This window comes from Suricata suricatta, chromosome 13 (assembly GCF_006229205.1).
Source record: "Suricata suricatta isolate VVHF042 chromosome 13, meerkat_22Aug2017_6uvM2_HiC, whole genome shotgun sequence".
NCBI lineage: Eukaryota > Metazoa > Chordata > Mammalia > Carnivora > Herpestidae > Suricata > Suricata suricatta.
The window spans coordinates 13,590,413-13,615,818 of record NC_043712.1 but is presented as its reverse complement, the minus strand read 5'-3'; the positions used below and the strand labels follow the sequence as shown (position 1 = coordinate 13,615,818).

Below are 25,406 nucleotides of genomic sequence, written 5' to 3'. Positions count from 1 at the left end.
ATTCTGGGGTTGATGGTGAGAGTAATAAGGCTAATATTACTTGCCAACTTGTGTGGTATTTTCATCTGAGAGAGAAGTCAAGCTTCGTATCAGAAAAACACTATATGTTTATAAGATTTTTAAACTTTTTAAGTATAGTAAAATGTCCTATCCGAGAGATGCTTAACTAGAGATTAAGTCTGTGGTTTCTTTTTCTTTAGCAAGAGAAGTTTACAATTGCTTTGCCATTTGGGCAAGTGTATAAACTAGTCACGAAGCCAATGCTCCTGACTGGGTGAGGGATCACTTGTACCGGTTTCTCTTAGTTGTGTAAGTACAGAGGAGGCACCACTGTCCTGAGAGAAAGGTTTGGCAAGATCTGTTTTACTGGGGAGGGAGGGAGCTTTGGGGTTTGTTAGGTGAAAGATTCTACAAAATGTCCTCAGCTGGTGCTCTCGGCGCCGGCTCACACGCTGGAAGAGGGCTGCACGGACAGACTGAAGGAGCTGATTGTTAAGACCTATGACTCTGGAGCCCTAGTTGAGGGCATCCTGAAAGCGCTTGGCACTGAGGAGTGGGCTCATCCTCCCTCAAAGACTAGTTGCTGCCTCTGCGAGGATCTGGGCCAGTAGAAGCATCACCACAGCAGCGAGCGAGCGCGATCTGTCAGGTTGTTCGGGGCCAGGCTTCAACCCAGTCGTTCCACACGGGAGTGGGAAACAGTCATGTCGGTGACCTGTTCAGAATCGCATTCCCTTGACACTTAGCATCAGAGAAGAGCTGACCCCCAGAGATATTGGGAAATGAGTAATTAATTGTTGGAGAATGGGTTGCCTCCAAAGGAAAATGGGCTGCTACTGAGGCATAAGAATGTCAGAGTAATTAACTGGAAAAATAAAAGAGGAAATGCCTATATTTGCACCTTGTTTGTGGAAAAGTTTGTCAATTATATAACCATTCAACTTACCCATATCTGTTATATTTGCTACCCCTACAGGCCTCTCTATGTAGATTAATCGTTTTTCTTAACTCAAAAGGTAAAGGCCCCTTGGATTTATTTTTAGCACCAGGAAAAGAACATGGGTGTGGGGACCCTGCTGACACTCAGCAGCAAGGCTTCAGGGGGAATAAAAATCCCACGGGACACAGTGGGCGGCCGCGACTGCTGAAGCATGCAGGAAAGCAGATTCAACCCCTGCGGCCGGCAACAAAGGGAGAATGGGAACTCGGGGAGAGCGTATGGGCCTGAGAAGGAACCCTGGGACTGAGCAATCACTTAAATTCAACTTAGTAATACAAACTACCTTTAGATTTGAGTGTATGTAATAGTGCAAGAGTCACAAACTTGGTAGAGTATTAGGCACAAAAACTGTGCTATCACGGGGCATATTACCAGTTTTGTTATTGTCCACAATTTATTCTGTTTTATGTGTTCTCTCTGATTCATTTATTCTCTCTGTTCTTACTATTATTATCCTGACTTTGGCCCTCACTAGTTTTCATTCTGCCTCTAATCTCCCTTTACTTACATTCATCCATCCGACTACTGCAAGGGCACAGTGTTGATCTTTCTTCCGCTTAAAAACTACTTCATGAATAAAATCCAAATCATTTGTCTGGCCCTGGAGGCCCTCTGTGACCTGACCCCAGCAGGACTTACCAGATTTATCTCCTCTGCCCCCACTTCTCTTCCACCTTACATCCTGTGTAAGCACATCTCTGAGTCATTAATCTTGGTCTTTCCTGTTCTATAATATCCTTTCCCACCTAGTCCACTTCTATATGCCTAATGCTTTCCTTTCTTCAAAACTGAGGTCAAAAACTGTCTCTTCAATGAAATCATCTCTGATTTTTTCAGCTATAAGTGAGATCTCCCAGACTCTTAATCCACTTAACATTTTATCTTTTTAGTTTATGATGTCAATTTTTACTTCATATTATAATTATTTATGTCTTACTTTTTTGGTGTCCTTACTAAACTAGAAGCTCCTTTGGAATAAGACCCACAGCCTGATTAATCTTTCATTTCCCACAAGGTCTGTTTAAGTATCTTGCACGTAGTTGGTTAAATAAATAAACACTTTGATGCCAAATACTGCATTTGTCTAAACTTGATTACTTGTATTATTAGCACATATACATCTATTTACCTGTGGGAGTCTTTCAGAAGAAACAAAATAAATTATCATTTAATATTATCAATAACAAAACTTTAAAATATTTCTTAAAAATATCCCAAACTGGCCTAAAAGTGGGCCAACAAAATAAACAAGTAGGAGAGTCTAAACATGGTTTAGGAAAAGTACCGTGTGTGATCAGCAGTAACTATATCAATTCACTGTGACATGTTATGTTAATGTTCTCAAAGGTCACCAATAGCTGGAAGATGCGTGTGTGGGTTTTTTCATTCATTTGACTACAGCTGTTCTTCTAGTTAATAATTAGAAGATCAGGAGGGCAGAGCATGCACTGTATTGAATGGAGGATGTAAGATAGAAGTGTCCTGAAAAACACACAAAGCTATCTAAACTGTAATAGACTTACATTATTTACACTTACTGCACTCGGTGCCTTTTTCTGAATAAGCCCCTGTCTGGCCATTTATTAACATTCAAATTTTAGTCTAATTTTGTTTTACCATGAACTTAACATCATACTTGGTGTAATGTGCTTAAAATATCTTTGAAGACATAAACCATTGGCACTGTGCAAACATCTACTGAAACAAGTTAATTACAAAAGGATTCAGGCTGAAATCGGTTATCTGCTTTTGACTAAGATGTCTACCTTTTAAAATTCTACCTTCAGGGGCACCTGGGTGGCTCAGTCGGTTAAGCCTCCGACTTCGGCTCAGGTCAGATCTCACGTTTGAGCCCCGCGTCAGGCTCTGTGCTGACAGTTAGCTCAGAGCCTGGAGCCTGCTTCCAGTTCTGTGTCTCCTTCTCTCTGCCCCTCCCCCTCTATGCTCTGTCTCTCTCTGTATCAAAAGTAAATAAAACATTAAAAAAAATTTTTTTTAAATTCTACCTTCAAGGAAAAAATACAGAAGTGAATTTAAAAAAGATAATTTAAACTAGAGATTGGTACAACTGCAATAATAATTAATAATAATGCAATAATAATAAAATTATTTTTAAATAAAATTAAAGCTATGAGGCATTGTTCTGTTTTCCTAAGGAATAGCATAAGAATATGCTATGAGATTTCTTGAGTTTGGCACACAATATATATGCAACTCTCTACCAGACATTCCTATCTGAATATGCCACAATCACTTCAAAATGAACCTGTGTGAAACCTAACATCATCATCCCTCTATCTTGTTTATATACCTGTATTCTTTATCTAGTTAGTGGAATGTGTCTTCACTCATGCACTCAAGACAGAAAGAAACATGGGAGTCATCTTTTTCTCTTTCCCTTCACTCTGTGCATGTAAACAACCACCAAGCCCTGTGCATTTTACTGTCCAAGTAGTGCTTACACTGGTCCCCAACCCTCCAGCACCATTGCCAACGCCAGTGCCAGTGTCTTAGAGCAGGCCTTTAACTCTCTTGCTTGCATTGTTATGATATCCTTCTTACTGGTCTCCTGGCCTCAGCTCACTTTCTCTATCCACCAGAGTTCTGACAGGGTGATTTTTTTTCCCTTTGAAAGTTTATTGTTGTCAAAAAAAAAAAAAAAACCCCTATACTTTTTACATTTTACATTCACCTCTCAGAACACTTAATCATACTGGTTAATGATGATATATAAAAAGCCCACCAGCTGCTTGAAATGCTGCAAATTTTTACCATGTTCTGGTGTTAAAGAGGTTTGAACTCTTTGGAAAAATTGGTATAACATTAAGTACCAAGATTTCAGATTCTCAGATTAGAAACAAGATTTTTAAGTCAGGAGGAAATTTAGTAAAAATTCAAGGGTACAGGAAATGTTAATAGGAAAACAAAAACAAAAATATTGTTTAAAAAATAGGATTTCCCCATTCCCCTAATGGCAGAGTGATTTTTCTTAAAAGCAAATCCAATATCACACATTACAGTATTCTTTAATGGATAAAATTCACGTTAGGACCTTTGCAGTGTAGCCCTATTTATTTTGTTCACTCATGCATTCATTCTATTCACTCATCAAGCATTTATAAATCTACCTTGTGCCGGGCACTCTTCTAGGTGTTAGAGATGCTACAGCAAACAGACAGAAGCCCCATCTCTTATCATTTCCCACCCTCCTTCAGTCCTTCCTCTCCACTGCTAACAGTGCTGTTGACTTCAAGAAATAGTGAGCCACCTGCCCTCTACTAAAGATGTCTTGTTCTTTCGTACAAATTTCTACTCATTTTTCAAGTCTCAACTTAAATGCAGCTTCATCTCTTAAGACTTCCCTGAATCTCCTGTGCACTTTATGAATACTCATATTTTGTTTGCATTCCTATCTTTCCACTGAGATTAAGTTCTGTGAGCACAGGGATAATGTCTTTGGACACATAATTGACAAATGCAATGCCTTTATTAAATGAAACAAGTGAAGAAAATGATAGTTTTCCTCAATTGTTAATTTTTCTACTAATAGATAACTTTTTCTTGATCTCCCAGAATTATAGGCAAAGTAATAAGGAGCTTACACAAGCAGCTGTTACTCCCAGTTCTCACACAGGAGGTGATTTTCAGAGCCTCATGTGCCTTTGAGCCTCCGAGGCTTGCCGTCTTCCTATGTGACACTTATCTCAGCATAAGTCTACTTCATGAGGAAAATTTTGCCCTCTGTCCCAGGGAATGTTCCCATAATTAAAATTCAAAATAATAAATATTTTTAAATATACTCACTGTACAGCAACAACCACAGATTTTATGTAAAAAGGGGATTAACCACCACAGAATTCCTTTGTTGTCTTACAGAGACAGTCTAAAGTGACGCACCTTGAATACAGCCTGCTGGGAATGCGTTAAAAAAATCTCAAATCGGTATATAAAGCCAGCCCTGACAATGTTTTACGGGTTGTATTAAGAGATGCAGGCTCTCACCAGGCACACTGATTTTTGAGATAAAATGCTATCTGATTTCTCCATTCACGTATTAGACATATGTCCAAATATAAATCAGGAAAACATTAGAAATGTACTGCAGAGGCAAAACTGAAAAGTTAAGATATTGTAGACCAACTCCTTCCCAATTAAACAGGTTGGAACACCAATGGTGCTGTGAGGGGGTGGCCATCTGTCAGTACATAAAGGACTCTGTGTTTCACATAAAGACATTGCTCAACCCACATCTGGCTCCTGGGGCCAAGTTCTACCCTCACTGGGGCAACTCCCGCTGGAAAGACGGGGGCATAAAGAATAGGGAGATGAATTTTTTAAAAGCCGGCTGTTTGTTCCATGGGCATTAGACGTATGGGAGAATCAGGATAGAACTGCGTCCACTTTTCTACTTCCATTTAGTTTTACAGAGAGAATAGGGAGGTGGAAACAGAAAAGAATTTGGGTAGGTGTTAGGAGATCAGATTTCTCATCTCACCATATAATCTTAGGAGATTCGCTTGAATTTGCATGGGGTTTCTTTCCTCCCGATAAATCTTCTCAGCCCTCTGCCTTCCCAACGCATAACTTGGAAGCATATCTCAGCTCCCACCTCCTCTGGAAAGCCTTTCTCCTTATTCAGTTTATTCCTTTCCTACTCTAAACTCGTCTACCTAGAAATTCAGCATCTATTATAAGCTGTTTTGAATTGGCTTCTGGTAGTTTTGTGCCCTTCAGTCTAACATAGATTATAGGCTTCTACACAAGAGCAAAAGCAATACTGTTTTACTCCAAAATTTTCCCTCTCGTTGTGAGTCACCAATTCTATAATCTAATACACAATTTATGTAATTATATAATATCTTCCAAACTCCAGATCCAAGTTACAACTATCTCAATCCCAACAATTTTACTTACTAAGTTGGGCAGAGTACCTAACTTCCGATTTTTTTCCTGTGCAAGTGAGAATGATGATAACAGTGCCTGCTGTGGGAATTAAGTCAACTGCTACACGCGAAGGGCCTAGGACAGGGCCTGGCATGTGTTCAACTAGTTATTTTAAACCATAGACTGTCCGGTTTTAAGAGGCTTAATATGTTTATGAAAATGGAATAAAATAACTTAAACAGTTTTTTCTGTTAGAATGAACATTTCTTCTTTAGTTTACCAACAAAAATAAATATTCCAACACAGGTTGGATCTTCCTCTTTTGTGACTCACCAGTTCTATTCCTCATGTTTTAAAAAGAAAAAATAGATTCAACTCCTAGGGAGTTACTGAGCTGAATCTACGCGCCAGTCACAATGTAAGTGGACAAACACACACACAATTTACGTTTCACACAAAACCTTCATGTCACATACATGAATCCTATATTACAGATAGAAACTTTGAGGCTCATAGAGGTCAGAAATCTTCATCAAGGTCATACAGTAAGTGGCTAAACCAAGAATAGAAACAAAGTCACTAATTTCATATTCCTCTTTCTTTCTACTACACACATACTACTGGCCTACAATTTCCTTTTTCCTTAACTCATATGTAATTTATAACAGAGCTGAATACAGAGGTTTTTCCTCATAGTTCAGCCATATGTTCTTGCCAAAGTACACAGTCCCGCGACTTCCCATTTCTGTTCCTCTGGTCTTATGTCAATTTAACTTCCTTTCTGGTAGTAAGAAATGTCATGCATGGCTGGATTTAGAGCTCCTGAGCCTTCCTTCTAAAGACTTCCTCTAAGTATATGTTTTTAAATGACTTTAGTGATGCACTGCTTATTCTGACAAATTGCCTGATATTCTGAAATAACACTTAAAATTTTTAAATTAAATATTACTCTGCAGTAACCCATAGAAAAGGATTATAGATTTATCTCAAAAAAATGTAATACATCTGTCATTGGGGCCATAGGCAATCAAGGGATAGGGCAGGTAAAACAAATAAAGATTGGTGGAAGCACAGAGGAAGGCTTATTGGAAAAGAAGTCAAGAAGCCAAAGGGCTAAAGCATTGTTGGGATCATCTATAGATACTGAAATCGTCCAGAGTGGGAGTGGGAGAGAGACAACGGTGAGCGTGTATGAGAAATAAGGGGTAGGGCCTGGTAGAGGGAACTGCAACAAGGAGGTGAACAGCAAGCTCTGTCGCTAGGAGCTTCGGAGGTGGTGTTCTGAGAAAGGAAACAGGAGAGCACTCTGGAAGTGGTGATGAGAAGCTAGGAAGATATCTACTCCATCTCCAGGTCCAAAGATGAGAAGAGTGAGAGAAACAGACATCACATTTAAGGGTTATGGGGGAAGCAAGGTCCTTCTAGATGTCCATTAGAGGATGACGGTAAAGGATGTGAGAAATCAACGTACTTTGTATACAGATAATATAAAATTACACGTTGCTCATTACAAAAAAGACCTACTCAGGAAAATAGAACCCGTTGGTTATATATGGAAAATAGCCCATGAAGATCAAGTAATAATAATAATAAAATACAGACATCTTCCACCTCCTGTTTAACATCAATCATCCATTACTGAAATCCATATATTCTACATGAAATGCTAACAAAGAACCTATTTTCCAATATTTCATATGAAAGTAACCATAATTCATTACATATGAACCCCAAACTACTAACCAGCTTCCTAAAGTGTAACTAAAACACAGTAAGGCACCTATAATAAGTAATAAACTCCCATGTTAGGATGTAAAATGCTCACGACATCACTTCCTGATCAGAAGCAACTCCCAAGGTTAACAATTGCCTTAATGCAGTAACATATCACACGTCCCCTTTGTGACCCGTGGTGCGCTTTACAAACTGTCTACATGTGATTCTGACATTCTAACAATTACATTTCGAATTTAACACAAGACTTGCTACGTGTTACTTTGTTTAAAATGTTGTATATGGCATTATTGAGTTTCTGGGACATAAATACAAATTTTTTCATATATTTTTCATATATAACCAAAACACACTGAGTGGAGAGAAAAGAACATTCTAGGATATTTGAGGCTTAAATACCAAGAGACTTTCTACTAAGAAAGACAATTGTGTAATTGTGAAGTCATTCTGCTTCATGGAATAAGCACTTGCTTATTGCATTTGTTCAGTTGGATTGAATGGTAGCTTTAGAATATAAACTTAGGCAAGTTAACAATCCCCCTAAACATCAAAATTTTCATATTCAAAGTCGAAGAATAACAGTGCTCTCCTCAAGAGAGTTTTTTGAAAATTAAATGAGATCATGCAGATAAAGCAGGTAGCACAGTGCCCTAATACATGCTCAATAAATGGTCTATAGTACCATTTTTATTGTCTGTCTAGAAAGTGTAGATTGAAAAAATTTACACATGCATTTTCTTGTTTGATCCTTAAGACAAAACAACTGTATACAGGAGAGAAACAGGACATGGATTGTTACCACCACTTCACAAATGAAAAGACAAATGCTTAAAAAAAGCGGTGACTTCCCCAAATGGTTACCCAGCAGTATCTACGAGGACTGGAACCCTAAAGCAGGGGTTGGCAAACTTTTTCTTAAAGAGTCAGACAGTAAATATTTTAGGCTTGCAGGGCACATGGTCTCTTTTGTGACTAGTCACTGCAGCACAAAAGCAGATATAGATAATGTGTAAACAAATGAATGCACCTGTGTTCCAATGACACTTTATTTACAAAAACAGGCAGCGGACTGGATTCGGTTCATGGCTGTAGTTTACAGACCCCTGCCCTGGAGTGCGGAGTTACTAGGACAATGCACTTTTCCACTGCTCTTTCGTTACGACCTGTTTTCAGAATGGTGTTTTGCTGATGTAATGTAATGACATTAATTGTCAGGTGAAGATAAAACAGAAATAATTTATAAAAGATCAATGAAAATAGTAAGATATTATAGGAATTTTAGAATTACTGTTTTCCCCTCCTTTCCAGCTTTTAAAACTTTCTCCCACACTCCTCTCCTTGTTTCTTTCTCCTTTAATAAAGCAGTTTGGCCTAGCGGTAAACACTGTTTTATTTCCCCAAAGTACTCAAGAAAAAATGTGTTTGCAGAATCTTTTTCTAAAGGAAGCAGTAGACATGCCATTAGATGTCAGAAGGAACAAACTTATCCAAACCTCGTCTTTCACAATGGTAAGAAAGACGAACTTTCTGAATATGATGTGGCAGGAATGCTTTTAGTGGAGCAAAGGGAGCAATGATAAGCGACTACGGTGTTCTCAGCTTCAAATAACAGATTGATGATCGGTTTCTCACTATAGAAGCGCACGGCACGGTGGTAGGGACACAGGGTTTGGAACTGGAATCCTAACTGGGAATGCTTCCTCTGCCCCTTAGCATCCTTGTGATTTAATAACCTATGTAAAAAGAGTTGTGAAGATTAAAACAAATAACTATTTTAAAATACTAATGATCATAAGCATTGATTATTGCATTTGATACTATAAACTGCTTAATCAAGTTCATATATATGTTTTTTTAGTGTTTACTTACTTTTGAGAGAGTGTGTGAGTCGGGGAAGAGTAGAGAGGGAGACACAGAATCAAAAGCAGGCTCCAGATTCTGAGCTGTCAGCACAGAGCCTGACATGGGGCTCAAACTCACACACCACAAGATCATGATCTGAGCCAAAGTCGGATGCTTAACCGAGTGAGCCACTCAGGCGCCTCCATTTTTTTAAGTAGGCTCCATGCCCAGAATGGAGCCCAACATGGGGCCTAAACTCAAAACCCTGAGATCAAGACCTGAGCTGAGATCAAGAGTCAGACACCTAACCAACTGAGCCACCCAGGTGTCCCCACATCTATATTTTTAGTAGAAGTACAATATGATACAATATTGTATATTAGGACAATATGATTTATAAAGCATCCTAGATAGCGACTGCTGAGTATAAAGAAACTCTTCTGCTAACGAGCTAAAAGTTCTTTAAAAATGCTCTCTCATTTAAGCCAACAATATTTCTTTGAAATTAAAACAAACCAGAATGTACTGTGTGATGTGTTAGGCATTTTACATACATCTACCTATTTAACCTTCACAACAACCTTGAAAAGAAACTGAGGCTCAGAGAAATGAAATAACTTGCTGAAAGCACAAAGTTCCTAAGTCGCAACAGATCTTGGATCTACACCCAAGTCATATTGATTTTAAAGTTTGTGTTCTTTTCATTACATAACACTGTCTCTTCAGCATTTTGACTTGGGGTCCACAAAAAGCTAACTGCCTCATACAAGGTCAAAGAATAATTATATTCAACGTCATAGAAGGCAAATCCTCAGATTATGAGACTGTTCTACTATATTAAGTCACCTCCAAATCACATACTATTCTAAAGGTAATTTCCAGACAATTCTTGCTTAATCACGTTTTGGTCCCCCAAAATGTGCTGGTAAAACTAGTCTTTTCCTCACTAGTTATAGAAATTAGGGTATTACCAACATTAAGCCTTAGAAGTGCAAAAAACAGTCCCAGAATTGTGATGAGAAAAAATAAGAAGTTTCCTGAAACTCCAATGGCATGTGAATTAACATAACAAGAACATTTCCCCTGGAAATGCCAGGGCGTTATCACTTCCAGAAAGGAGATTGCTTTCTCAGTCATTTTTTCCCTGAAATTTAGGGAAATTATCACAAAGTAAAATTGGTGGCCCAGGTACTTCTGAAGAACTAAATGAGCAAATCAGAGGCTTCTTAATACTGATATTAAATATAACATACAAAGTGAGGGAATAAACATATATTAAATATTAATGTAATATAATAATATTAAATATTAATATATGAATATTAAACTTTAAAAATATTTTTTAAATTGGTGCCCCCCTCCCTCTTTATTTAAACCAGTCTGGTCCTTGAGAGCAAGAGCCTTTCTTTTTCTTGATAAAATAACGTCACCTCCACCCTCTGCTGCTTACCTGCTGCAGACTGTGCTGAGGGCTCCGTGTGGGTTACAGCCACAGGGCACACAGAGCCCAGATGTGTGATTCAGGTAAAAGCCCTCCCTGCAGGTGTCACAGCGAATCCCTTGATAGCGAGGCTGACACTCACACTGCCCGGTGGTCTGGTTGCACCGATTCACATCCAGACTTCCCACCACAGAGCAGTTACATACATATTCTGTAAAGGACAGAAGGAAAGACATTGTTCACCAAGATTTAATGCTTTCTTAATAAAACGAACTCTATTTTATTTTTCCTAATAAATGTTCATGACAGTTTTGTAAGGATGGATAAAATGTATTCTAGTTCAAATTCACTTTCTATCCCATTTTGTTTATTTAAAATGGGAAATATATGCAGTAAAGTATGTAAAACTATTCATCATTGATAATTATAAAGCTAACATTCTCAGTGTCCTTTCCAGGATTCTTCATCTTCTAGCCCTTTTACCTTTTACCTTTTACAGTGTGTATGGTGGAGAGGGGGTGGTTCCTGTATACCATTAACTTTTCCTGGGCTGGAAACTTCCAAAGGCAGGACCTATGCTTACCTACACGGCACTGAGAGTACATGTTGGAAATGACAACATGCTCAATAATAAATAGCCCCATTGTATAGCAGCAAAAGCCTAAGGCTCAAATGGCTGACTGCGGAAACTTACACAGGTCAGACAAAATTGTGCTACAGCTGGAATCATAAACTAATGGTTCTTCCCAGGAAGAAATTAACAGAGAACTGAGACCTTAAGGTAAGGAAAAGGATGAACAATAAATCCTAGATGAGAGAGTTTACAGAGTCATCCTGATCAGTGGGCTAAAACTAATCACACTTTGAATCTCTTTCCTAAGTTACAAAATGTAGAAAATAAATTTTCCTTTAGCTACATTTCGAAGAGTTCATTGGATGAAAATATTTAGAAGTCCTTGGTTGTAGCCCTTAAATTAGATATATTTAAAGGTCAGCTCAGATTTGGTTTTTGCTATTGTTTATACTCATTTAATCAAGAAAGTATTTTCAACATGGTTTGACACAGTATCAACACAGGACTTTGTTAACATGTCAAAAACAAATGAAGTCAACTGCAGATAAAATAAAACCTTGTACACAGTTTAGGAGTAGCCCCAACTCCAAAATAGCTATAAACAAGCCCCCCAAAAGTCTGTGGTACAAATTATACTTCTGAGTAGATAAGGCACTATATAAAATGGTATTATATTGACAAAAATTTAGATTGGAGAAAATTGATGATTTTTAAAAAAATATTTATTTTGAGAGAGAGAATGCGCACGAGCAGGGGAGGGGCGGCAGAGAAAGAGGGAGAGAGAGAATCCCAAGCAAGCCCTGTGCTGTCAACACAGAGACAGACATGGGCTCACAAACTGAGGTCACGACATAAGCCAAAATCAGATGCTTAACCAACTGAGCCATCCAGATGCCCCAGTTTTTGATGTTTTTTTTTTTTTTAAGGTTTATTTAGTTTTGAGAGAGAGACAGAGTGTGAGTGGGGGAGTGACAGGGAGAGAGGAAGACATGGAATCTGAAGTAGGCTCCAGGCTCTGAGCTGTCAGCACAGAGCCTGACTCAGGGTTCAAACTCACAAACCATGATATCATGACCCAAGCTAAAGGTAAACACTTAACCAACTGAGCCACTCAGGCACCCCTGATGGTTTGGGGTTTTTTTAACTTTTTAAAATGTTTTTATTTACTTTTGAGAGAGAGAGAGACCAGCATGAGCAAGGGAGGGTCAGACAGAGAGGGAGACATGGAATCTGAAGACAGGCTCCAGGCTCTGAGCTGTCAGCACAGAGCCCGACACAGGGCTTGAACCCACGAAGGTGTGACCTGAACCGAAGGCACACCTTCAACAGACTGAGCCACCCAGGTGCCCCACGCCTGATGGTTTTTAAAAAGTTACTAAATAATTGCAAATTCAGAGTCTTAAACATAATACTATAAAGGAGTTTGCTCCTCTAGTCTAGAAAACTTTTTTTTTAAGAGAAAGAAAGTGGTGGGGGGGTGTGCAGAGAGATGGGGAAAGAGAATCTTAAGCAGGCCCCAATGCTTAGCAGAGCCCTGCATGGGGTTTTATCCCACAGCCCCATGATCATGACCTGAGCTGAAATCAAGAGTCAGATGCTTAACCAACTGAGCTACCAAGGAGCCCCAGAAATTAAAATTCTTAATGTCATCACAGACAGCTTATCCACACAAGTCAAAGCAAAGGATTCCACAGAGCAATTCCCATTTGGCCACATCCATGCCAACTCTCTACTTCCCACACTTTTTTGGTTCCTAAGTTTTGGGGTCACCTTATCTCCCTGCTCTTTCCATCTCTTCTAATTTGTAAATAGATCAAATGAATGAATATACACATATTTGTAAGTGATTTATTTTATGCATAATTCAAGAATGGTAAATTAGTTACAAATCCCAGAGAAGAATTCAAGATTTCTTCAGTCCCAAACTTAGGAAAGGTATCAGCTTCCCATCTCAGTCAACTTTCTTATTTTTACTAGGCTACACTAGCATAAAATTTCTTTGACAGAGTTACTTGTTTTCACATTATTTCTAGTTTTTGGGGTGTGTGGTGTGTGTGTGTGTGTGTGTGTGTGTGTGTGTGTGTGTGGTTTTTATAAATAAGGAAGCCACATTTAGTGGTCTGAAAACGTGCCAATGACAATTGCACGGTAAGACCTTCACTCCACCAAAAATGACCAGAATGCTTAAAATAACATTTTTCTTCCAAATGTGGCACAATTTCAACATACATCCAGTTCCTCCTGCTGGACCAATTTCATCACAAGTTAAATGAACCAAATTGTGCTGGTGTGGACAGACCTAGCTCAAGAAAAATGGACAGGTTAAATAAAAACGCAAGACTGAGAATTTTATTCTATTATTTTCTTACTAATGTACTCCCATCTGAAACCTGAATCAGTGTTCCCATCCACTGGGGTAAGATTAGTGGTATTTTTTATAGGAACATAATGAATCTAAAACCTTTGAGGAAAAAACTGGTTGTTTGTTTGTTTTTCAGTAAAGTTGTAGAGGACAAGCTACAGTACTGACCAAGTTAAGTGGCTATTCACTACTTATATGGAGCCAAGTCAATCTCTTTAATATCCTCTGAACATTCCTTTTAGTCTCATCTTTGGACTTTTGTTCATTCTGTCCCCGTTGAAATGCTCTCTCCTTTCCACATATTCAAACCTATCCCCTATTTTAAGAATCAGCTGAAACTGACTCCTACATGAACTCTAACTCTATTACCCCTAGTGTGGATCTATAACAACATCTACTACCTATAACTCTTGTATGCCAGAAATTTGAAGAGCCAGTAAAGCGTAGCAGTTATGAGCACAGACTGTAGAGGCAGACAGCTACAGGTTTACAGCCCTCTCACTTACTGACTTTATGACCTCAGACAAGTTAACTAACCTCTTACATCTCCCTTTTCTTATCTGTAAACAGGGCATAATAAAGTGCCTATAACACTTAGTCCCAACTCCTAAGCTGGATATAGTTTGGAGTGCTGCAAGAAGTAATCCAATAGCTAGAAGAAAGAGAAGCAGATACAATAACACCTGGAGAATACAGATGTCAGATTCACAGGTCACATCTTTGTTATACCCTGAGCACAAGAAAGCCTAGAATTGGGTTTATTACTATGGTGGTTTTTGACAATGTTTAAGAAATAGAATTAGTGTCCTGGCATTCAGAAATCCAAGTTGTGGGCTATCTAGGAAGAAAATAAGAGGGTATCCAATGTATTCTCGCTTCATTGCCAAGATGGGTGCCTACGGATACAATGATGAAAACAGAAGGGTTGAGGATATGGTTTCAGAGAGGATGAAAAAGAGCATTTATTGATTCTACACTCCTTGTATTAATCACCCTAACGGTAGCGGCATACAAGGTAAATATCTCAGCAAGAGAGACTGCATTCAGGCCAGAAAGGGGGTTGAATTATGAAGACAAAATGCACTATCATGTTAACATTCCTCCCCAAATTAACCCAAGGAAAGGTAGTTGAAGAGAAGCACACCGAATGCCAGGGAGTGTCTGCATCTTTCCTGTTTGGAGCTCAGAATCTGAGGTCTTATCCCAGGGATCCTCCTCAGATGAAAGGGCCCGAGTTAAATAAGTAGTATGAGCAATAGTTATACATGCAAAGCACTATGAATATCCAACGGACTATGTCAGGATACCTTGTTCGCATGTAAGTAGAGTGAAACCTCAGACTCTTCACAATTCTCGGCATTACTATGGAACCAGAGAGGAGTTAATGAAGAAACAATGCGATTTAGTAGGAGGCAGGCAGTATAAAAAAGAAGAAAAGAATGTCAATGGTTAGAAGCAGTGGGAAGGACTTATAGCCAAAAACAAAAACAAGAGATGAAGTGGTGACTTTTTAGTGAGGTAGAATCTTAGAGAGCAGAGCAGCACAATGGAGGCAGTGACGTGACTGAGGTTAAGTCACTAGTATGAATGTTAATGGGAATGAAACAATAGGAAGATGACACAAAAGCTAATCACAGACAAGCCTGGACGAAACGCCAAAATCTCATTGGGTTGCCCAAGAGTAAACATGAACTAAATTCTCCATCATTTGAGCTGTGGGTTTCCTTTCAAGGCCCTGTGGTTCTTGGGAAAGCCGATAGAGAAATAATTTGAAAAAAGTAACATAAATGTCATTGGAGAGATGGCAGTCTCTGGCAATATTTTTTTCTTTTTGTTTGGCTTCTGAAGAGCAATGAAATACTTTGAAGGGCACGATTTAAACACTAAAGAAGAATAAGGAACTAAAATCTGGTGCCATACTACTTGAAACTATAAATATAAAGGCCCTTCAGAGAAGAGACAGGAGCTTGGCATTTTTCTCTGAGAACCTGAACTCATGGGATGATTTTGTACTAAAAGTATCCAAAGTAATCACTGCATTTAAATCAAACACTGCCCTTTTTCAAGCATTCCTTACCAAGGGCCAAGAGATGGACATGTTCAGCAACGGAAAATCAATATGGAGTAACTTTGTTTAGAAGTCCCATAAACCCTCCCACCCCGTCTGTGCACAGACACCTGTCCAGATGAGAGATCATTTCCCGGAACATACAAAAGACCTTTTCTCACACACCTCGTGGTCCTCTTTCTGCATCCAGCTTTTAACCACCTCATGCCGCTGCTCAGTAAAAAGCCCATGACATCTCCTAGAGAATTTTAAATGTTTTGGTATCCGCAACTACTTTGATGGTAGACTTCAGAAAAATATTGTGATACTATGTCCCAATTAGTGTGTCCTCTGCCTTTCTGTCTCTTTTTGAAGTCCTTTATGTGTGTTGTAATTAACTATAATGTCTGGAGACTCGAGCAATTTGGTACGATAGTGTGTTAGCTTTTTCCAGATAAAAAAGAACTATAAAAGCAGTAAATGAAAGATTTGAGTAAGAAAATGAAAAAATTGTGTCCCCAGTCAATTCATGACGTAAATGTCAGAGGATAAAGAAATGTTCATTGATAATAGCAATGCTCCTGAACTAAACTGATTACAAAACAAGTATTACCTTTATGCATAGATACTGGAAAATACTTGCGACTAAATGTCCATCACCTGATGAGTGGATCAGGAAGATGTGGTATATATACACAATGGAGTACTACATGGCAATGAGAAAGAATGACATATGGCCATTTGTAGGAAAGTGGATGGACCTCGAGGGTGTCATGCTAAGCGAAATAAGCCAGGTAGAGAAGGACAGAAACCATATGTTTGCACTCATCGGTCTAACAGGAAAACAGGAGAAACGTAATGGAGGACCAGGGGGAGAGGAAGAGGGAAACAGAGTTGGGGAGAGAGAGGGATGCAAAACTTGAGAGACTACTGAATGCTGAAAATGAACTGAGGGTTGAAGGGAAAGGGACAGAGGGGAAAAGAGGTAGTGGTGATGGAGGAGGGCACTTGTGGGGAAGAGCACTGGTGTCGTATGGAAACCAATTTGACAATAAAATATTAAAAAATAAAAATAAAAATAAAACAGCACTCATAGGAATCTGGTTCAGAAATATAATCTGAAATTCTATCTATAGCCCCATGCAGAATTGTGGGAATGTCTTTGCCAAACTCAATTTCCGACACCTTTTCATTCCTTCAACAATTATTTCACTCTTGCTTTCAATACCTTAGATGTGGAAATAATTTTAAAAATATCTATTAAGAATATAAAAAAATGCTCTATATTCTTCTAAAACTTTTCATTCTTCCCCATATTCTGAAGACATATAAAATGTACTATAATATTTATTTGATGCCCCTTCTGTTCAAAGTCAAAGTAGCAAAAGCTAGAAGACCTGTATTTAAAAAGTATCAAGGCTCAGTACTCAATCTTGTTACCAAAAATTAAAACATTAATAAAACTAAATATCACATGAGTAAATTTTATTGGATGTACATTTTAAAATACACAAAGACTTTTTTTTTAAAAAGCAATGAGGTTTTACTAGACTACATTTTTAAATTTTGCAAGAAAGAAGTGTGCCACAAGCAACTGATTTAGCTGGACTGTGGCACTGAAGTCACATAAGACCCAACTAATACTTGAAGTCTTTTTCAAAGATAATGTTACAATTAAGATAGCAAGAATTGATTAATGCTTCAGTTGTATCCTGCACAAAATGCTGTGGAACATTTTAAGATTTAAAATGTTACAAGGGGCGCCTGGGTGGCTCAGTCAGTTAAGCATCCGACTCTCGGTCTTGACTCAGGTGCTGATCTCACAGTTCATGAGATCGAGACCCATGACCACCTCTGTGCTGACAGCATGGAGCCTGCTTGGGATTCTCTTTCTCCCTCTCTCTCTACTCCTCCTCTGCTAGAGCACCCAGGTGTTCTCTCTCTCCCTCCCTCCTTCTCTCTCTCTTTCTAAAAATACATAAATAAACTTTAAAATGTTATTTAACTAAAAGAAGTAGAATCCCCCCCCCCCCCGCTTTGACTCCAACTTAAGTCTTTGATTATAATTGCTCCGGTGTACAATGAAGCAGAAGAAATAATAAAAGATAAAGATATATAGGAGTCTCATCCCTTTTTCATATATAGTTATTGCCTTTCCTTTGAGATTCATCATTAAAAACCCTACTCTATTTAAACAAACACAAGGGAAATGCATGGAAGTGTAACAACTTTGAATTGACCCAGTCTATCCAACATAGAACTTCACTCTTTTCCACAAACCTAGGATAGTATTTACAAAAAAAAAATCTCTCCTGATTTTCAAATAGAAAAAAATAATTGGAAAAGTAATTGTGAGAATCAAGCAGGAATATTTAATTCAAACCTCTGCTCATACATCAAAAGAATACAAAATAACAAATAATATTGTCTTGACTACAGGCCTGACTTCCTAAGTGTCTAGTGTATTTATTTCAAAATGTACTTTTTATTCGGCTCATATTCATCTTTGTAGGTTTAGAGTAAAGGAATCTTGGAAAGGCCTCATTCTAGAGAAAAGGAATTATCAACACAGAATTTTTATTTTTATAAAAGGTCTTACCCTAGCATAACACTGATACTCAAATTACATTTCACATTTATGTTATGCCAGGGTAGGGTCACAAATCTTTGCAAAACTGGGAAATTCAATATTAGAGTTGATGAGTTTCTTGCACTAAACCAGACTTTGCAGAAATGTGGAATGTTTTAAAGCCACTGCTTTTAAAGAAAAGCTTTAAGCTTTACCTTTTAAAATAAAAATATAATTAAAATTCCCAGTCACAATTCACTGTCACAAAACATTTCTCCTACTTGATGGCAGACAAATGAAAAAAAAAATTGGGTAACAACGAGAGAGGTTTTGTAGAAAACCCTCTGTCTCACACTTAAGGACCGTGTTGGTAGTGCTTGTTCTTGACTCACTGCCAGTTTTCCACAATTCAAAGACAATTCATCTAACTAATGAGACAAAATGACAAGTTCTGGGAAAGACTGTAACCAAGCTGATGTGACCAGTCATTGAGCATGCATTGCATGTACATCCAATAGGACACTGAAAACTTCACATACTCACATCCTTTACCGTCCCCATAATCCTGTGCGGCAGGTGCCCTGAAAGAGGAACGTGAGTCTTTACAGAAATGAATCACACAACTAACCAGTGCTGGAAGACAGATTGCAACCCCAACCGAGTAACTTCAAAATCCAAGTCTTTTCACTATGAGAAACGACTGACTATAAAAACAGGTGAAAAGGAGCACCTGGCTGGCTCAAGTCAGGATCTCAAGGTTGGAGAGACTGAACTCTGCACTGGGCTCTGTGCTGACAGCACAGACCCTGCTTGGGACTCTCTCCCTCCCTCTCTCTCTGCCCCTCCACGGCACTCTACACCTCTCTCTCAAAATAAACAAACTTAAAAAAAATTAAGAACAAGAAAACAAAAACTCTTAGAAAGACCAAGATATCTTAAAACCAGAATTTGCTGCTAATGAACCAGCTCTGTGAATTTCATTAAGTCGAACTACTTGGAGTTCCTGTCTCAATCTATAAAATGCAGATAATTCCTGCCATCTGTCTATATGAAATACTTAAGGATAAAGTCAACATAATATATGCATGATACTTATGCTAAAAAGTATCAGACACTAAAGAAAAAATGACTAAAAAGACCTAAATAAATAGACATAGCATAACAATTATATCTATAGATTCAGTGAACCCCAGTTAAAATCCCAGCAGCATATTTTGATAGGTACTCACAAGTTGACTCTTAAATAAACATTAAAAAGCAAAGAAACTTGAATAGTCAAAAAATAAAGTTGGAAGACTTTCAGTAACTGATTTCAAGACTTACTTTAAAGCTATAGTAATCAAGACAATATATTATTTGTGAAAGAATAGACACAAAGGTCAATGGAACAAAATAGACCAGTAATAGAGCCTCGTAAATACCATCAACCAATTTTTGACAAGGTGCAAAAGAAAGTCACTGGGGAAAGGATAGTTTATTCAATAAATGGTGTTGGAGCAGTAGTGCGTCCACAGACAAAAAACTGAACTTCAACCTAAACTCACACCTTATTCAAAAATTAACTCAAAATAGATCACAGCCCAAATATAAAATGTAAAACCATAAAACCTCTAGAAGAAAATCTAGGAGAAAATGTGATTCATTTTTGATTGGGCAAAGAACTTTTAGAATCAACACTAAAACAAAATCCATAAAAGGAAAGTATATAAATTGAACTTTATTAGAATTTAAAACTTTCACTCTTTATAAAACTATTAAGAGAATGAAAACACAGCCAACAACTGGGAGAATATTTGCATGCCACATTTCTGTCAAACGGCTTGTATCAAGAATATACAGGGGAACCTGGCTGGCTTACTCAGAGTTGCAGGTTCGAGCCCCATGTTGGATGGAGAGATTACTTACAAATAAAATCTTTAGGGGCACCTGGGTGGCCCAGTTTGTTAAGTGTCCAACTCCTGGTTTCAGCTCAGGTCATGATTTCATGGTTCATCAGTTCGAGCCCCACTCCAGGCTCTACACTGACAGTGTAAGGCCTGCTTAGGATTCTTTCTTTCCCTATCTCTCTGCCACTCCCCTACTCATGTTGTCTCTTTCTCTCTCAAATAAATAAACTTAAAAAAATAAAATGGGGGCACCTGGGTGGCTCAGTTGGTTAAGCGCCCACTTCAGCTCAGGTCATGATCTCATGGTTCTTGAGTTTGAGCCCCATATCAGGCTCTGTGCTAACAGCTCAGAGCCGGGATCCTGCTTTAGATTCTGCATCTCCATCTCTCTCTGCCCTTCCCTGGTCATGCTCTCTCTCTCTCTGTGTCTCTCTCTGTCTCTCTCAAAAATAAACAAACATTAAAAATAATGATAATGATAAAATAATATCCTTAAATATACAAAGAACTCTTAAAACTTAACAGTAAGAAAATGATACAACTTTAAAATGGGGGAAAGGTCTGAAAAGACACTTCAACAAAGAAGTTTTTTGTATCACAAATAAGAAGTTGAAAAGATGCTCAATATCTTTCATTAGGAAAATGCAAATTGAAACCATAATGACATACTACTACACACTTAACAGAAGGGCTAAATTAAAAAACACAACAACTGGCGGTACCCAGTGCTGATAATGGTGCTGAGCCACCAGGACTGTTACATGTTACTAATAGGAATGCTTAGAAAACAATCCAGCAGTTTCCTATAAATTTAAATTTATACCTACCATATGACCCAGCAATTCTAATTCTAAAATCCTAGATATTTATCATAGAGAAATGAACATTTCTGTTCCAGGTAAGTATAAGTAAATTTTTACAGCAGTTTTATTCATAATCACTAAAAACTGAAATTAACCTAAATATATGGAAGTTCCTCAAAAAGTTAAAAATAGAAGTACCTGATGATCCAGCCATCACTACTAGGTATTTAGCCAAAGGATACAAAAATACTAATTTGAAGGGACACGTGCACCCCAATGTTTATAGCAGCAGCATTATCAACAATAGCCAAATTATGGAAACAGCCTAAATATTCATTGACTAATGAATGGATAGAGAAGGTGTGGTATATATATCGTGGAATATTACTCAGCCATAAAAAAAGAATGAAATCTTGCCATTTGCAATGACATGGATAGAACTAGAATGTATTATGCTAAGCAAATTAAGTCAGTCAGAAAGACAAACGCCATATGCTTTCACTCATATGTGGAATTTAAGAAACAAAACAAATGATCATGGAGGAAAAAAGAGAGGCAAACCAAGAAACAAACTCTTAACTATAGAGAACAAGCTGATGGTTACCAGAGAGGAGAGTGGTGGGGGGATGGGTTAAATGGGGGTGATGGGCATTAAGGAGGCACTTGGTATTGTGAGCACTGGATGTCATATGTAAGGGTTGAATCACTACATTCTATACCTGAAACTGAGAAAGAACAAAAGAACAAAATGAAAGAAAGGAAGAAAGCAAGCAAGCAAGCAAGCATGGGAGGAAGGAAGGAAGGAAGGAAGAAAAGAACCTTAATGTCAACCGGTAAATTATTAAATAAACCGTGGTCCTTTTTACATGATAGACTAATACATTTCTGACATCAGAATCTGTTTCTAATTTGTTAACTTGATCTGTCTATTCTTGTATGTCCAGTAAAAGAAAATTTTAATAATTGCAGTTTTATAATATATTTCACTAAGGGATTATTATCCTTTACATCTTCTTTGATAGTTATTTATGTTTCTGTTTGAACTCTACTGTCACATTTCTTCCAAAAAAGATCCTATTGTGGTTTTTCCATTATTCCATTTATTCTAAAAGTTACCGTATCAAGAATGGGTAGCCTTACAATATTGAATTTTTCTACCTGTCAGCACAGGTATGCCTCTCCATGTATTGTCTTCCTCTATCTCTCTCAGCCAAATTCATAATTTAAAAATATATGTATATGAGTTTCATACACCTCTTGGTGAGGTTATCCTAAACTTTTTATCATTAAGGGTAGTAGCAGCAGTAGTGGTTAGTGTGATTTTTTTTTCCCATTAACTCTTCTAATTAGTATTAGGTAGAAATTTTTATTAACTTCATTTTTTGGAGATGTATACATAGTCATCTTAATGAACTCTCATTATTTCTAATGGTTTTTCCCTTGGTTCTTTTGAGTAAGACTTCTATTTTTAAGTTAAAAGGAGTGAGGTCTTCCACTGAAGATCATATCTTACCTGGCTATCAGTAGATACAATTCTGAGTTTCCTCACCCACAATAGTTTGTTGGTAAAACAGAGCACAGCATTTCACACAAGGGCTTATCTTATTCCTTAGGTCAGCCTTATTATTAATGATAATAAAAGTAATTACCACTTACTATTACCTACAATGTCTCAGCCTTTGTCTGTCACACATTTTACTTGAACAAACACTTAGCTTCACAACAACCTTGCAAGGGTTTATAAATAGGGAAACTAGAACTCAAAGAAGCCAAGTAGCTGCCGGAGACCACAGAGCTACTGTGAGCGGGAGACAGCATTCAAAGCCGGGTTTCTGTTACTCCAGTGCTCTTCCTCATTTGACTTCACCACAGAGCTTTCTTCCTTTAAAAAAAGGGAAAGAGAGAAGGGAAAAAAGAGAAAAAGTAGAAATTCCACCTACTACTATTAAATGCAGTTGGGTTTAGCATGGATTTTTTCTTCCAGTCCGTTTTCTTTGTAAGCAGGTGACATCAAGTCAAATGATTACCAAACAGTAGGGTGGGGGAAACAGCTGCTCAAGATACAAAAGTAATTTTCAGCGGGAGGCTTAGAACACCTTGCCTTTGCTTTTGGTCACTGAGTCGTAATGTATTGTTCAAAGTCAAAAAACACACTCATGATTTAAAATTCAGGACCTCTTTATTTTATTTAAATGAATTCTCACAGCTAAAATAAAACTGCCAGGGGCACCTGGTTGACTCAGTTGGTTAAGCATCCAACTCTTGATTTTGGATCAGGTCATGATCTCATGGTTCATGGGACTGAGCCCTGTGTTGGGCTCTGCACTGACATTGCTCAGCCTGCTTGGGATTCTCTCTCTCTTCCTCTCTCTTCTCTCTCTACCCCTCTCCTCCCTCAAAATAAATACATATTTAAAAAATAATAATATGGGGCACCTGAGTGGTTCAGTCGGTTAAACCTCTGACTTCGGCTCAGGTCATGATCTCACATTCATGGGTTCGAGCCCCACAGCAGACTCTGCTGACAGCTCAGAGCCTGGAGCTTGCTTCAGATTCTATGTCTCCCCTCTCTCTGCCCCTCCCCCTCTCATGCTCTGTATCAAAACTAAATAAAACACTTAAAAATTTTTAATAATAAATTTTTAAAATAATAAAAAATTTTAAATTAAATAATGCTGCTAATTAGTATTTCCATTATCTCTCTAAATTCTCGATGTAAACTGCTGAACTATAAAACTGCTACCTGAACACAGGCACAAAAATCTTTGTGTGTGCCACCATTTTCCTGTTTGTTTGCACTTTTCAAGGCTTTTTTTAAAAACCAATTTTGGGGGTGTCTGGGTGGCTGAGTCAGTTAAGTGTCCAACTCTTGGTTTCAGCTCAGGTCATGATCTTACAGTTCGTGGGATGGAGCCCCATGTTGGGCTCCATGCTGACTGCACAGAGCCTGCTTGGGATTCTCTCTCCCTCTCTCTCTTCTCCTTTCCCATTCTCTCTCTTTCTCTCTCTCTCTCTAAATAAATAAGTAAATATGAAGAAATAATTTTACCATTTAGTAAGGGTTGTTGCTTACCTTTTGGAAGGACATTATATTCTTTCCAGCAATTATCAAATTTAGAATGTACTGAAAGAAATGACCAAATACAGTCTTTATGGCTTGAAAGAATAACTACTCTAACAAACTCTGAATTTATATGAACCTTTTTATTTACAAAATGTTCACAATTTCCTTCAGTTGAGGGGAGGTGAAGAGGAAGGAGGGACAAATACAGAAAATGAATTTGAGTGATGTAAAGTATGGCTCCAGGCTATAGTAGAAAGAGAGCAGTCTATGATGCCAAGAGACCTGGGTTCCCATACTGAAACCATTGTTTACAATCTTACATCTCATGCCCTTAGGGAGCCTGAGTGGCTTACTCAGCTAAGAGTCTGACTCTTGATATCCGCTCAGGTCAGGATCTCACGATTCCTGAGTTTGAGCCCCACATCGGGCTCTGTGCTAACAGCAGGGAGCCTGCTTGGGATTCTCTCTCTTCTGCTCTCTTTATCCCTCCCCAGCTCAAGCTCACACTCTTGCTCTCTCTCTCAAAAGAAATAAATAAAACTTAAATTTAAAAAAAATCTATGACCTCTCTGTAAAGATATTTTAAACATTTAATATTTTTATTTTATTTTTTAAAGATATCATTTTTTGAGGGGGGGAGGGGCAGAGGGAGAGGGAGACAGAGGATCTTAAGCAGGCTCCACACTCAGCACAGAGCCTGATGCATGGCTCTATCTCAAGAGCCATAAGATCATGACCTGAGCCAAAATCAAGAGCCAGATGCTTAACCAACTAAGCCACCCAGGCTCCCCTGTAAAGATTTTTTTTATAAACTTGGGATAATGATACCTAACTTATGAGGATATTCTAAGAATTACAGGAGACAAGGCAAAGAAAACACCTAGAACAGGGCTTTCTCTTTCCTCACCCTACATTTTAATTATAAGCAATCTTCTTAGCAAAGTACCATCCTTAGATGTTCCTACAGATTGCAAGATTCGTGAACTAACCGAGACCATGAGAGATCTCTGAATGCACTCAAATTGCTCCATAATGTCCTTAACGCCTTGACTTTGTAGCAATAGAACAGAAAGGCTAAGAAAAAGAGGAGAGCTTCATTTTCAAGTGTTGCGGATTGCTTGTGAGGTTGGTATTAGATTTGCCTTAGTGTGTCTATTTACAGAGCACAGCTGAGCAACTTACAGGCTAGAACTATTTGCT

The 25,406-nt window shown here is 38.1% G+C and overlaps 1 protein-coding gene across 1 annotated transcript in view; it reads right to left on the bottom strand.

Annotated features, from left to right (window-relative positions):
* Window positions 1-25,406, bottom strand: part of MEGF9 (multiple EGF like domains 9) — an 86,482-nt gene that overhangs the window by 31,954 nt on the left and 29,122 nt on the right. Inside the window, exon 2 of the mRNA XM_029920494.1 lies at window positions 10,911-11,112. Within this exon, the coding sequence (XP_029776354.1) occupies window positions 10,911-11,112 (202 nt within the window). The remainder of the gene's footprint in view (window positions 1-10,910; window positions 11,113-25,406) is intronic.